Below are 14,874 nucleotides of genomic sequence, written 5' to 3'. Positions count from 1 at the left end.
GTCAATTAAAAAAAATCGAGAGGACCTTTAAAGCCACACATTATTATCTTCAATCAGTTAAGAAGATAATTTACCAGTCGATTAATGCACAGTCAAATGTTAGCAGGGGTCAGGGTATTGGTATTTTGACCTGGATCTCAGTCAATACACGTCATCCGCAGGTAGGTGTGGTTAACCGGGGTGAATAATACTGTAGTTGCCGTTACGTTGCAGCGGAGTTACAGTCTGACAGGGGAGAGAGGAGAACATGGGTCGGCGGGCTGACCACCTCCAATACCTCTGAGTCCAGTGATGGAAAACTGGAGATCTTTATGTTTACGTTTTTAGTCAGCGATTACTTGGGGAAAAGTCCTCCTTATTTTCTGGCTTTTCACTCACGGGACACCCACAGAAATCACCAACTATGGATTTTTCCCTGATTGCGGTTGTGAGGAATAAATCGTTATGGACAGTATTTGCGAAGTCCGTGTGTTTCCAGCCAAGAGAGCTGGGATTTTGGTGTCAATAACAGATTTTCAGTTTCGGGATATTGCGTCTGTTTGTGCGTAAAGGACATGAACATAACGGTTCCATCCCCTGCTATCTGAGAGTCTGCGCTATGTTTTAGTTACTATGGGGGGAAACTGTAGTTAGAATAGATGGTATTTGTGTGACTGCTTCGTATCTGCTGGCTTGGATGCCAGTGCGGTTTGAGGCGAGCTTTTATTGCGCGCATACGAATTGTGCGCTGCAGTTTTAGACGCTCTGTTACCACAGGTAATCTGCTCATCACTGCATCGGGACCTGCAAGCTTTAACTGCCGTCAGGCCTCGCTAACCACTGAGAAACGTCTCACTGCTTAATTTTTCCCCCCGAGTCCTGCAGTTTGAACTAAAGCTTGCATAAACTCCAACTAAGGTGACAGACGCTTTTTAACCCTGCACCCAGTTCTTACTGCTTTGCAGGACTCAGCCATGGCTTTACCAGATAGCGGCATAGCAGGGGAGGAAGTAACCTTCCCTGAGATTATAGAACTCAATGTTGGTGGTCAGGTGTACATCACCCGCTATTCTACTCTCACAAGTGTGCCAGACTCCCTGCTATGGGAGATGTTCAGTCGAAAGTCCACCAAAGGACTGGCAAGGGACACCAAAGGACGATTTTTTGTGGACCGTGATGGCTTCCTGTTTCGTTACATCCTGGACTACATGCGTGACCAGCAGCTGGTCCTTCCAGACCATTTCCCTGAGCGCGGGCGCCTGCAGCGGGAGGCTGAGTTCTTCAACCTGCCTGAGCTTGTGAAGCTGCTGGCACCCAAAATCAGCAAGCAGAACTCCCTGGGTGATGAAGGATGTCAGAGTGACCCAGAGGACTCCTCACCTGGGATTGACACAGCCCGTAACCTTGGCTCCCTGGGTGCTGCTGCTGCTGCCTGTGCCAGTCTCGTGCCTGGTGGTGTGGATGGCAAAAGGTCAGGGTTTATCACAATTGGCTACCGAGGCTCATACACTCTGGGGCGTGACAGCCAGACCGATGCCAAATTCCGGCGGGTGGCACGCATCATGGTTTGTGGAAAGACCTCCCTGGCCAAAGAGGTGTTTGGGGAGACACTGAACGAGAGCCGTGACCCCGACCGCCCACCAGAGCGGTACACATCCCGCTACTATCTCAAGTTCACTTTCCTGGAGCAGGCATTTGACAAGCTGGCTGATGCAGGCTTCCACATGGTGGCCTGTAACTCCACAGGAACCTGCGCCTTTGCCCACGAGCAGACAGACGACAAGATCTGGACCAGCTACACTGAATATGTGTTCTACCGTGAGTGAGACTATCGGCTTTGTTCCCCAGGCTCCCCCAGCCCACCCTCCCCGGCCTCCAGCCATCCTGTCCTTCTCCCTCTGATGGCTCCTGCAACAGTAGATGTACTGTAGATGTTCCCCCCCTCCATCTCTCTCTCTGGCCAGCTTTTCTCCTATGAACAATACCCACCAGCTGCTCTGACTCTTCGTACCTCCTTTGCAGGTTGAATCTGCAGCGACCCCCCCACCCCCCACCCCACCCTCTACATTTATTCTCCCATCCTCAGGTCTGACTTCTGCCCTGGCCTAAGCCCTTGATCCATCTACTCGTAGCCCCGGTGCCGGCCCCAGAACCAATCCAACACCCTTGACCACAGCAATCTTTTCCTACAGACTGATACCTTCTATGTACTTTTCCTTCTTTGTACATATTGCATCTGCCTCGGTGAAGCACAATACTGTATCTAAGAGCTAATTTTGTTAAAAGGAGCCCTGTTGAGTCTTTATGACTATAGAACCAGTCATAAGGGCCTAATAGAAAGGGCTTCAAAGAGTGCCCATGATGTACAGTGCTGTACTTTGCCTCTGCTTACTCAAGCAGCTCGGACTCTCTCCTGCTCCTCTCAACTAAATTACCAAATAATTGGACATCTTATCAGCTTTGAGGGATGCGAGGAGCCCAGCACAAGAACAAAGTGTTACATGAATGAATCTAATTACATGAATGAATCTAATTTCCTTGAGTTTTTATTAAACATGCCTGGTACTGTGTGGTTGAGAACATGCCATAGTTTCCCTGTTCAATTGCTGTTGCAAATGACGGTTTAGTTAAGCTTCTGCTCGTAATACGTAATGTAATAACACAGACCAGAAAAGGCATTGAACTTTGTGTTGTGAAAGGAAAAGACTGGCATGTACAGCTTTTCACACTAACATGTAGTAGGACAATCCATTTGGAGGTATATGGAATTTCCTGTTCCAAAATATGTTGGCTCCGAGTCAAGCTAACCAGCAGCAGGCTTTGATAAGAGCAGAGAATGCTCAAATACTGAGAGGTCACGCTGACTGGAACGGAAAAAAAAAACAGTTGCAAGAGATGCCAGATGAAGTGTGTGTATTGATTGTTCAATGGAGCTGTCAGTATTTTAATCACCCACACAGGGAGGGCAGAGGAGATGAATGGTGTTATGTCATTCACAACCCACTGCTCTTTTTTTCCTTCTTGTTTTTCATTAACATTTATTTGCTCAATTACAAATCAAAGAATATTTCAGAAAGGCCCAAAGCATGCCTACACAGCTTTTGTCCTTTCTAAACCCTGTGGTTGCTGTCTTAGAGGATCATGTTTGAGTGTTTTGTAAACAGTAATGTTATTCTTGATGCTCAGTTCAGGATTACAGTTCAAGCTGTTGCATATTTGATAATGGTTCTCACTTACTGTAAGTGAATACCCATGAGAAAGGGTAGGATTTCACTGCAGCCAGCCAAAGCCCAATGTTTTCTCACCACTGTAGCCAATGCATTGTGACGGTATAGTGACTGTGTATGAGAGCAGTTCTAAAAGAGTGAGTATAGCTAGAGGGTAATTGTCCCAGATACAACCTCAGGACAGGTCTGCACATCATATACCTCAGATTAAAACACACAAATCTAACAGATGAGTTTAAATCCAGCAGATGAAATCAAAGTGCAGTCACAGTTAGGGAAAACTCTTTAATTTATAGATCCTGTAATCATGCTATAGAGAGAGGAAAGTAGGCATTACTTAAAGTTTGAGTTGAGAAACTGCCAGTGAAGTTGTGTTGTAAAGTCTTTCATTTGAGCTAAGGTGTCAGGTCATAGTTTTGCCATAACTTCTGACAGTGACAATAAATGTGTTGTGTAATATCTAGAATCGGGTAGTGTACTGTTTCAGTGTGATGGAGTGCTCCTGACATCGGCATCAACACATCAGGCCTGCTGCAGTGTCTTGCCGCAGACAACACACAACACCGGAATTAAGAAAGTGATTTGTCGAATAAAAGATGTTTTCCTTCTATTTTGATTGTATTTTCCATTCAGAGCAATTGTGCGACAATTTAGGGTGGCATTCAGCGCTGACTAAATAAAGAAAATAGCATACGCCCACACAATAATAGTGTAATTTAAAATTTTAATGAACAGTGGCTATAAACTCTTTCACAAGTAAACCATTTCAAATTTTCATCATCCCATTTCCCGTGGAGATGGACCCATAAAGGGAAATGTCCTTGAACATAAACTGTACTTCATACTAAATGATCAAGACTCTACCCCCAGGCGCTCTCTATCTCTCCCCCTGTCCTCCCATCTGCTTTTCCAGCTCTTTCACATTTTTTTCTTCCCCTTTTTTCCTTAGCTGGCTCATGTATTGAACAGTTGACCAGAGAACAGCGCTAGAATAGAAATGAGGACACGTAAAGATAACAGGCTGTGTCAAAGCAGATTACAAAACTCTTATGTTGTTGCCAATAATCCTCCTTATTAGTCTTAACAGTTAAAATCTAGAGGTAGATTGTGCATAATATTCAGGATTAAAATTGTTAAAGCTTCACCCTTTAGCACACCTTTTTGCCCATTTCTGAAACATACGAAAACGATATCTGTAGTCAAGAAAGCTATTTTTCATGGGCATTATTTACACTAAAAAGGCAAACACACTGTTGCTTGTGTGTTGCAAGAAGTCATGACATATTAATCAGCACATATTTTGAGCTCTAAAACAGAGCTCAGTCTGGCCTACATAAAAAAGATAGCTTTCGAGCTTGTTAAAACCTGTTAAAATATTCATGTGCCTCCCTTCCTTTAAAATAGATTATTTTCGCTGCTGTCTGGAATGTATGACATATCCTCAGAGAACAGCGTAACAGAGTGCCTGCAGTGCCTCCAACCAATCCCAACCCAAACAAGCACAGGGAGGATCACAGGCAGCGTTCCTCCCATGTCAGTGTCCACCAACAGTCATTAGCACAGACATGGAGAGACTCACCTCAAGTGGGGAATTTCAGACCCCAGTGGCTCCACCACTCTCCGTCCATACCTCTGTGGGTTACCTTGAGACTCGACATTCAACAGGAGACGTGTGAGAGACGATGGCACCCATAAATGAAAACAGTAGCGGGCCAGGTTGTGAGAAAATGCTACTTGGAATTTTTTAATTCTCTGTTGTGAAACGTGCGGTTGAAAAAATAATTTAAAAAAGTGTAGCATGCCTGCTTATGTGCCATATAGAAAGCAGGTTCCAACTGTGTCACCATAGTGGTATGCCTGTTTTAACCAGAGTGTTACAATAAAGATATTTTACCATGAAGTTTGATTTTCTGTGTCTTGTAAAAAGCCAGGATCAATGAAAAATGTTTCCATGTGAAGCAGACAACAACTGCCACTCACATACATGCAGAGAGGTGCAAAAAAAAAAAAAAAAAGATCAATTGACTATTAAATAAATAGAGCAACATAACTAATTTCTTTATTTTACAGTATTGTTTCCCCTTGTCATTTTACATATCACCAAAAACATTCAGTTTCATATTCATATTCATATTCAGTCTGCCAGTGAGATGATATAATCCGACTTGTTTCCAGAATTTTATTGAATCAAGTGTAATTGTCTTGACAGTAGAGGGCTGCTCTGCCTTATTCTCCATTGTTACAACATATAGACTTTATACAGATTGGAAAATGGGATCATCTCATTCCACTGGGATTTTTTTCCTACTTGTTTCAAGAGGCTAATAAAAAAAAAAACTGATGTGGATGATAGACAAATTGACATTTTTGCAGTGTAATAAAATGTACCAAGTTACTAGTCTTTTCCCAATCATAATGCAACTGTTGCCATAAAAGTGCAAGGCTGAAAAGAATGTGTGTCCTGAGACTATAAGACTGTGTCCAACACCATTACAGCTAGAGGACTCTACCTCGAGGCAGTGATTTGACACATGGTCTGTGCCTGTGGTGCCAGTGTCACACTAAGTTGCTCTATATGGCAGCATGCCTTGGCCAGTCAGCCTCCATTTCTTAGAATGATCCTCTTGTCGCCTGGCCAGATAGGTCAACGTTTCCCTTGTTAGGAAAGGAAAGGAAAGGACCAAAGGGAAAGGAAAGGAAACGCCCGAAGGGAAAGGAAAGGACTTAAGGGAAATGAAAGGAAGTGAGAGGGAAGCAGGAAGCGATGCACATTATAAGTTAAGGGACTGGAGCTCAAGACTAAGGGATGATACAAAGAGAGCAAGCGAGAGAGATATGAATAGATAATAGAAGAATGATTCTTCTATTATCTATCCATATCTCAGGGACAGTATTTAAGCAACAAGGCTGTTGGTGTTTAATCTCATGTCTTCCTGTAAAGCCTCAGCGTGAGGTTTACTGTGTTATTTTGGGGAGGAGCTGCATCATCCTGACAAACAATACCTTCACTGGGCAGTGCAATGTTGTATTCCTGCATGAGAGATTCTGTTACGCCAGAAAAATATTGATCCTCAAGATTTCTCATTAGGATTTATGATTAATATTGATTCATATTTTTATGTCAGTGGAGAAGGCGAGAACTGACATTTTCTATCAGACAAAATCCTAATTTTCCAGTGTGTGTGTGTGTGTGTGGGTGTGGGTGGATGGGTGTGTGTGAGTATGCATGTGTGTGCCTCACACAGCTGTGTGACATGAACGTCACCGCTATGCTGTGTCTCCACATAACCTCAACGTTTTAAGGGGTACGAACTGTGCCTTTAAATGGACTGGAAGCAACACAGCTCTCCCCCTCCCTGACAGAATGCTGTATATATACATTCTCTTTTATGAATAGACATCCATGCCGGAGTGACAACACAGCACACCACAATGAGTCATTTTTCTCAACATCTCCTCTTGAGTGGGCTATCGGGCGCTGAATGGTGCAATCTGTGTTTCTATTCAATCTGAGCTCTCAGCTGCACTCATCTGAGCTCCGTTTTTATTTACATGACCAGTCGCTGCAGCGCATTGTCCACTTTTGGGTTTTTGTTGTTGTGCTTGTGGCTGGACAGCTGGTTAGAGCGATGTAAGGTCTCTGTGTGTGTGTGTGTGTGTGTGTGTGTGTGTGTGAGAGAGACAGGGGTCTTTGCCTTGGGTCAGCGCTGGGTCCCTGGCTGATATGAGGCCACACTGGGATAATGAACTAGGTGCACTCCGGGGCTCACTAATGTGCTGAGCAGGCAGTTGTCATATCCAAAACTCACACATACACACACACACACACACACACACACACACACACATAGAGGGAGTGAAGTTGCTAGGGGGAGATTCACAACAACCTCCTTGGAATACCCCCAGTGGAAAAGACCCAGCGCATAGAGACCACATGTGAAGCTGACGATACTCGGGGCCACGAGATTTAACATCTAATTGGCTGGCTTCTGTTCCCTCTTCTTCATGATCAGTTAAAAATGCATTAGAAAGCAAACAAGCCATTTGCCTCCCTCAGCCTTTCCTGACAGCAATAACCAGGAGAAGTCCATGCTAATAAAGAGAAGCATCATGGCTGCTAATTACCTGGGAGCGGTGTCAGACAACAGATGGTGTATGAAGTGGAGGAGTGGAGAGGAGGAGAGCAGGGAGCAGCCTAAGGCCAAGAGGCCCGCTGAAAGGACTGTTGCTGCTGCGGCTGGGTCGCATGTGTCTTATAGGGGTGGGGTAGGGGGGGTATGCCAACTAAGAGCGCGCATGCTTCTGTGCATTTCCACTTGTGTTTGTGTAAAGTGCATGTGTGTATTTGTGCTGTTCTCTATCTGACCATGACAACAGCGCTGTTTGTTCACCCACGCTGGCATGTTAACCAACATGCACAGAATACAGTAGGCTCCAGGCGTCTTTGTCGCATTGTGTGTTGGGTTATTTATAGTGAGGCAGGCACCGAGCCAGATGTGTACCTTCACTGCACCGCTCTATCCTCCAGCGTGGGTACGCACATGCTCAGCTGCTCCTCACACACATCTCCAGCGAGAGCAGCTGTCACAAAACATATTGGCTCGTGATCACCAGGGGGACTCCATCATGCAAGGTCGGAGGGGAGTCACATCCAGTGGGGACAGGGGGGAGGAGTGAGACGAGATGTAGTGTCCAAAGAAGGATGCATGAGGTCACAGAGATTTGCAGTATCTTCCTTTATTTATCTTCCCCCTTGCTCTCTCTCTCTGTACCTCTGTGTCTTCGCAATCTTTTGTTTCTTTTCCCTTAGGCCCCCTGTCAGAGTTAGAAGAATTGGCACAGAGAGCGGTAAGGGATGTATGAAAACGCAGAGAGAAAGTAAGATGGGATTGAGGCGGGCAATGAGCATGAAATTAGTTGAAGTTGAGTGTGTCAAAGTGTCAAGAGCAAGTTGTCGGATAAAGAGGGGAAAGTCACTCAACGGGAAACATAAGTGGCAAAGTTTCTTGCAACGCTGCGCAGATTCTGAGTGTGGATAACAGGAGCAAGGCGGGAGTAGGACGGAAAGGCAGGAGGAACATAGAGGATAGAGATCAGAAAATAGAAAGAAACAGCTGATCAAAGAGAGACAGCAGAGAGGATGAGTGAATGAGGAAAGGACAGCTGTGCGTTTGTTGTTCTGTTATGAACGACCTCTCTATGTTAGCTGAGAGCAATTTTCAACAATGATTAAATAGGACACCCAATCATTTCTTTATTTTTAATATGAACAATGATATTCAGTTTAGTATCAGCTGAGTTAAACCCTAACCCTTATTATTTCTGATACAAAGTTGATAATGAGCTGACAGTGTATTGATACACTGATAAGTTGAGTATTTACATTGGACAGGTTTATAAGTGCTTAAATTGACTTGAATGGTGCAACTTAACTGCAAAGCTGATACTAAGCTGAATACTAATATGTGACATATGTGATATATGTAATTATGTGGTTATTTATTGTGACAGTGTAAAATTATGTTATGCTACTTGTACACTACATGAAGCGGTCTGTTACAGCAGAGTGAATGGGACCAGGAATAATTACTGCATCTCTGCTGCTGCCATGTATCTGAGTGTGAGCAGTTAGTTGTAAATAGTGTCAGTTTGCGCCGGTGTCACGCTGGGATTCACCTCAGCCATCTGGTGACTGTGGCTCTAATCTCTGCCTCTAATCATCTGTAATCTGAACAGCCAAGCCTGATCTCAGTGGCCCAGGAGAAGTAAATATGGAATGAGCAGGCAGGTGAAGAAGCACCTAGATCAATATGGCATAGATTAATATGCCACGTAAGTCTGCAGATATCAAATCTCATGAAGCAGTCTCTCACGAAATGGAAGAGAAAAATCTTGCTCATCTGTGGGTTAATTATTGATTACTTGCTTTTTGGTTCATTTTGAACCTCCCTCTCTCACCCCACCCTACCGCCTTCTCTTTCTGTCTTTACTATTCAACAGCAACTTTCCATTTTTTCAAGCTTATCTTTCCCATTTCCTCTATGTTATGAAGACTGACACAAATATAATTGCTCAGAGACCTGTCACTGCACGGCAGCGCGTTTTGATATGGGAAACAGTGCCTCAGTACGGAAAGTGACTCAGACGGCCAATATTGTCATACTACATTTGATTACGCCCCCATATGTATTTGCTCTCTCAGCAATCAGAGAGAAAAGACAATGAATGTGGAAGGGCGCTGAGGCCCACTCTGTCATTAGGCGGCATACAGATCATTTCACAAAGCAGATGTTGGATATCTGAGCTGAGTGGTGGGTAATTAGATATAAGACATGCAGTTATTGTCAAAACTATGTAGCGTGAGCTCCTTTCAGAGCAGCAGGGTAGAACCATATGCACAACTTCATGCTCTATATAAAAGAGTGCCTCCATCAGAGAGACATTACGAAGCATTTGTGCTGCTGTGTCTACTGCACATTGATGTGTTACCATGGCGATGATGTTGTCCTCCTGCGTGCCAGGCTCCTCAACCTCAGGTCATTAGGCCTGCCAGTGGTCATGGTGAATTTTTTTAAGTATGCATGCCTGTTGGCTGAGTGACCTGGTCGTCATCAAGGTAATTCAGTCATACATGTTACATTCATTTTTAAAACATTTTATTACTACATGCATAGAATATTAGGTTTTATTATGAAAGCCTGTATGTAGGAGTTAAGTTGGGATGACAAGGCCTGAGAACAGATTCTTTCATAAATCATGTGAACTTAAAGTAGAAGTCATGGAATAGTATCTGTCTATTTGGGCACACAAAGTTCTGATGAGAGGTGTACAACTGGACAATAATAGATGGAACTAGAAAAGGAGCATTTCCTGAAGAAAACGCACATCTTTGCTGTCAGCGGATAAGCTGATTAGTTTGGTTTTGCATTTATGTGTTTATCATCATGACAGTGTGCATGTTTGATCAGCATTCCATACTGAGCATTTTGAAATTCGAATGGAGTTTCTACTCAATACAGTTGGTGACTTATAAATACAATGGGAGTGGATGGGACTTCATTGACTTCCATGTGTTTTGTATCTCATAAACTATTCATGTCATCATTATGAGAGTGCACATGTTTGATCAACATGCCACGATGAGCATTTAGACATTAGAATGAAGTTTCTTCTGCACACAGTGGCTGACTTATAAATACAGTGGATGTCTATGTAATTGTATTTCAGTATATGTCAACCAATAGCAGAGTATTCAATACACAAAATGATAGCATAAATCTACACAGTTTGACACGTGGAATGTCTTGTGTGAGGAGATAGATGACAAAAAAGTTTTTTTCAAAAATCACTTAACACTGCAGCAATTAGACAAAATTAGACAAAATGTGACGAATAAAAGACATGGTTTCAGGTAAGGGGAAAATAAAATGCACACAGTGGAGTAGCCATTTGGTCACAAAGAGGTAAAAGCTGGCATTACTGACATATTATGGCTGCTAATGGCAGTAATGATGGCAATGGAGGGATGTGTCACGCTGAACAGATGGGAGACTTTAAGAGTGAGAGAGAGCGAGAGAGAGAGAGAGAGAGAGAGAGAGAGAGAGAGAGAGAGAGAGGATATGCGAGAGAGTGCTTTGGCTTTTGCGTACATCTATGGGGAAAGAGCCGGGAGAAAGGGACAAGTGCTCTCATTCTCTGTTCTCTTCCATAAGGCTTAGTGGTAGAGGGGAGGATGGAGCCCATCCCCCAGTGGATTATTCCTCTGACACTACTAAGCCCACGTACTCCTACGTCCAGGCAGTCCTCAAACACATGTATTCATTATAAGAAACATTGTATGCACTGTACACACACATACACACATACAAAGAAAGGCACATGCACGTGTGCACACCCACACAAACACACATCAACACACACTAGAGAACATGCTTCTTCTGTTAGACTCTGCCACCCCTCTTTTCATATGCACAGTCTCCGCCCCCCATGTCTTTCTTCCTGTTTGTCTTTATCTCTCCTTCTTTCAAATGCCAGTACATGCCCAGAATAAAGCTACGTGCACGCTCGCTCGCTCGCTCTCTTTCTCACACACACACACCTCCACATACACGCACACACGTGCTTACGGGTGTATGCACAAACACAACACAGACACACACAAACTTGCGCGCTCTCTAGCACTCGCACTCAAACATACACATACAAACAAACACGCATTCGGTTATTCAGAAAGCAAAAGCAGTGGGAGAATATTCTGCGCCGCCTCCATTTGACACAAGCAGCTTTTCCTGTTATATAAGCTGGGTTACTGTGACGATAGAGGAAAGAGTGTAGGGCCCTTGTGTGTGTTTGTATGTCTGTGCACTTGTGTGTGCGCATTAATATACTTACATATATCTTTGCATCAGTGTGTGTGTGAGGGGCTGTGGGAGAGACTATCGTTATGTGCACACTTAAGTGGAAAGTCATGCCATTTAACAGCATGTATGCGGCTTTAACGTTTCATTGCGAGTGTGAGCATGTGTGTGATTTAATCTAGTGTGACTGAGCTCTCAGGTGGTGGGAGTGCATGTATGCATGCAGGGCTGTCATTACCATCAACACTTAAATGCGCTAAGTTTGCAGTGACTTGCTGAGCCAAAACAAGGACTGTGTTCGATCTTACAACCAGTGCAAATCAGAGGAATAAGTGATGCTGGCAGCCTGCACAGCGGTTTCCACAAAATTAGCTGCTTTGTAAACAGAGAGGAGTTGATTCAAAATGGTAGATGGGCTTTAAATTACCCTCAAGTACAGCAGGTCCATGTGTGTTTCCAACTGTTCCGAGAAGCTGCGCCACAGCAACATCCTCTGTCCGCACATAAACATGAGTTTAGATGGAGGATCCACAGAAACCGCTGAAAAAATAGCTCTCTTATTATCAGCCACAATGTTCCAGGCCATTCACTCAGCCTAGCGTGCCCTTCGAACATAATGTGAATTCTAACAGAGAGAAAAGAATCTGTAGAGGGACACAGACCATTCTGAGATTAAATCTCTTTTTCTCCCCTCTCCTGCTGAGTCTTCTTTCCCCTGCTAATTTCTGCTCCCATAATGCTTCTATGCTCCCCTGTGCCAAGATGTGTTTACTGTTGTACCCTTGGAAACAAAACTCTAAAGCTCAAAGTTGAGGTGGTTGTTTCTCTCCTGGCAATACACTACTGACACACTTTGATAAGGCAAACAATAAAGGGAGAATGTAATCAAATTTTCCCTGTGAAGTTCCCCTGATAGCCAGGACCTTTCAGCAGATGTCAGACACCTGATTCTGAATACAATTTCTTTACTTGCCCCTTGTCTTATCCCTTTTTTTAGTGATTTCTCAGTGCTTTTGTGCCCATCCTCCTAAATTTTGCATGAATTGGATTTTAATTCAATGTCCCAGATCAAACCAGACTGTGTAATTATGCAGTGCTTTTCTTCCTGCTGCAGGTGGTTCATCACTGACTTCCACGAAGATGACTTTGAAACTCCCAGTCTCCAGTGAAGCTGTGACTTCCGAGCGTGCCGCTGCTCGTGTCGATGCACCGACAGCAGAGTCGCCCAGCGGCAGGACACAAAGCCTTCCAGAGACCAACAGCGGCACAACACTGGATTTACAAAACCCCTTGCCCCTGGACTGTCCTCCCCCTCCAACTCCTCCTCTTCCTCCTCCACCACCACCTCCTCCTCCTCCCCAAGCTCTGGACAGCCCTGACCTCCCTCCTTCACCGCCTCCTGCCCTGCCTCCATCAAACCCAGAGTCCGTCTCCACCCCTCCTCCCCCCAGTCCGCCTCCCCTCGAAAGCCCCCAACGTCCGACCACCCTGAACCTGAAGACACTGCCCCGCCTCACCTCCAAGGAGAACGGCGCCCCCCCGGCCGGGGTTGACGAGGATGAGGAGGAGAGGAAGATGCTGGAGGAGGATCTGAAGAAATGCATTGAGGACTTCAAGAAGATCCGCATGCCCAAAGTGTTCCCAGACCGCAAGAGGCACTGGCAAAACGACTTGCTCAAGAAATACAATGCATAGAGGGCTTTAGCTTGTGGTGAAAAAAAAAAAGCAGGACAATCCAACAAATCATCAGCTTGACTAATTCAGAGAAGAATTTACAAGAGTTCAGTGGAAAATGTTACAAGCAGTGGTCTTCAGCTTCTATGTGACCTCTGTCAGCATGCGGCAACAAAGTTTACTCATGAGATTTAGAAAATGTGGTAGCTTTTGCATGTAAACAGAACTGAAGTTGACACATTAAATATAGTGCTTGGGTTAAGCTGCTTTAGCAGTCATGCATACAGGACTAAACAACTGAGAATAGTCTTTCCCATCATAGAAAACAAGATACTATCCTGATAGAGAATGTTAGTAACACTCCTTTCTACAAAGCTAATTGGAAAAAATACATGATATCATAACCACTGTGAATCATTTGCTTTTCACTCACTCTGTGATAAAAAAAAATTATGTCATGTCATGTCATGTCATTAATTAGACATTTCTGACCTGCTCTCTGTACCATTTCCAGTGATCAAGCTGCTGGCTAATGTAAGATAAGTGTGAAATTTTAGGCTTTTGACCTTGCTGATGCAAAATAAAAGAAATAACTGAAATCTCTGGCGCAAGTCATCTAAAATGCCTCACCTCATCCATATTAACAGCATGACTTCAAAGCCTTCCTGCTCTCTGCCAGTAATTCAAAAGCTCTGCAGTTTGGTTCATTTTACGATTGTGTTATCCTCAAACTAGCAATAAAAGGAATTCTAAAAGAGGATGTGGTGGATTCTAGGGAGCGAGGTGGGTGATTATCCAGGACCAGGATGTGCTGCTACTAATAATAATAATAATGATAATAATAATAATAATTTCAGGAACACATCCGCAACACCAATTAAAAACATATATTTTCTTGCATTTTTAGTGGTTAGTTCATGTCATATCAATAAACATACATAAAATATCCAGCCAATATTACAATCACAGTTTTTTGAACAGTCCTCATTCTGCCACTCATGTCAAACATGCATCTTCATAACATTCAGAGTGGAGGGGTGTTCAATCCCAAAAGGTCTTTGGCTTCTCTTTTATTCTTGTTAAGACACCAGTGACTATATTCATTCATTCTGAAGAATCCAGCATTGTATATCCAAAAGAAGGATTTAAAATCCAAAATCAAATATTATGTGCAAAACCTTTTTGAGCACTTTTATATTCCTCTCCAACCTGCTGCTGAAAAACATCTATATACGGAAGCCATGGAATTGTTGTTTCCCTTCGACTTTAACCATTCACACCAAAGGGCTGACTTATTGACTGCAACCTTGGTGTCTTTTTCTGTGTTTTGATCTCTTTATCTCTCATTTGGCCTGTCTCTCACTTCGCTCCAAAATGCTGCTTCACCTTTGATTGTATTGAGCCCAGTGGCCCTCCTTCCACTCTGCTGCCGAAAACATCCTCGGGGGTTTTCTTCCACAAGAGTTTTCCCCCAAGGCTGTGTCACTGGTCAAACCGCAGCTCGGCTGTCTGCATCGCCTCAGGTTAATATTGAGGTTAAGATACTAATCCTCAAGTGGTGGGCAAGAGGGATGTTTTATCTTATTAAACATCAGACAAATAGAATAGTTTTATCAGGGACACTGGTAACTGCCAAT

At 43.8% G+C, this 14,874-nt stretch overlaps 1 protein-coding gene across 1 annotated transcript; it reads left to right on the top strand.

The window, feature by feature from the left end:
- The first annotated feature begins 232 nt into the window (after positions 1–232).
- Positions 233–13,808, top strand: kctd12b (potassium channel tetramerisation domain containing 12b). Its single transcript, XM_030061388.1, has 2 exons — positions 233–1,797; positions 12,678–13,808. Exons 1-2 carry the CDS (start codon positions 954–956, stop codon positions 13,256–13,258), a joined length of 1,425 nt encoding a protein of 474 aa, XP_029917248.1. The 5' UTR covers positions 233–953; the 3' UTR covers positions 13,259–13,808.
- The last annotated feature ends 1,066 nt before the right edge of the window (positions 13,809–14,874 follow it).

The sequence above is a fragment of the Myripristis murdjan genome, chromosome 10 (genome assembly GCF_902150065.1).
Source record: "Myripristis murdjan chromosome 10, fMyrMur1.1, whole genome shotgun sequence".
Classification (NCBI taxonomy): Eukaryota; Metazoa; Chordata; class Actinopteri; order Holocentriformes; family Holocentridae; genus Myripristis; species Myripristis murdjan.
Note: the sequence above shows the minus strand (reverse complement) of the source record. Positions and strands in the feature narration are given on the sequence as shown.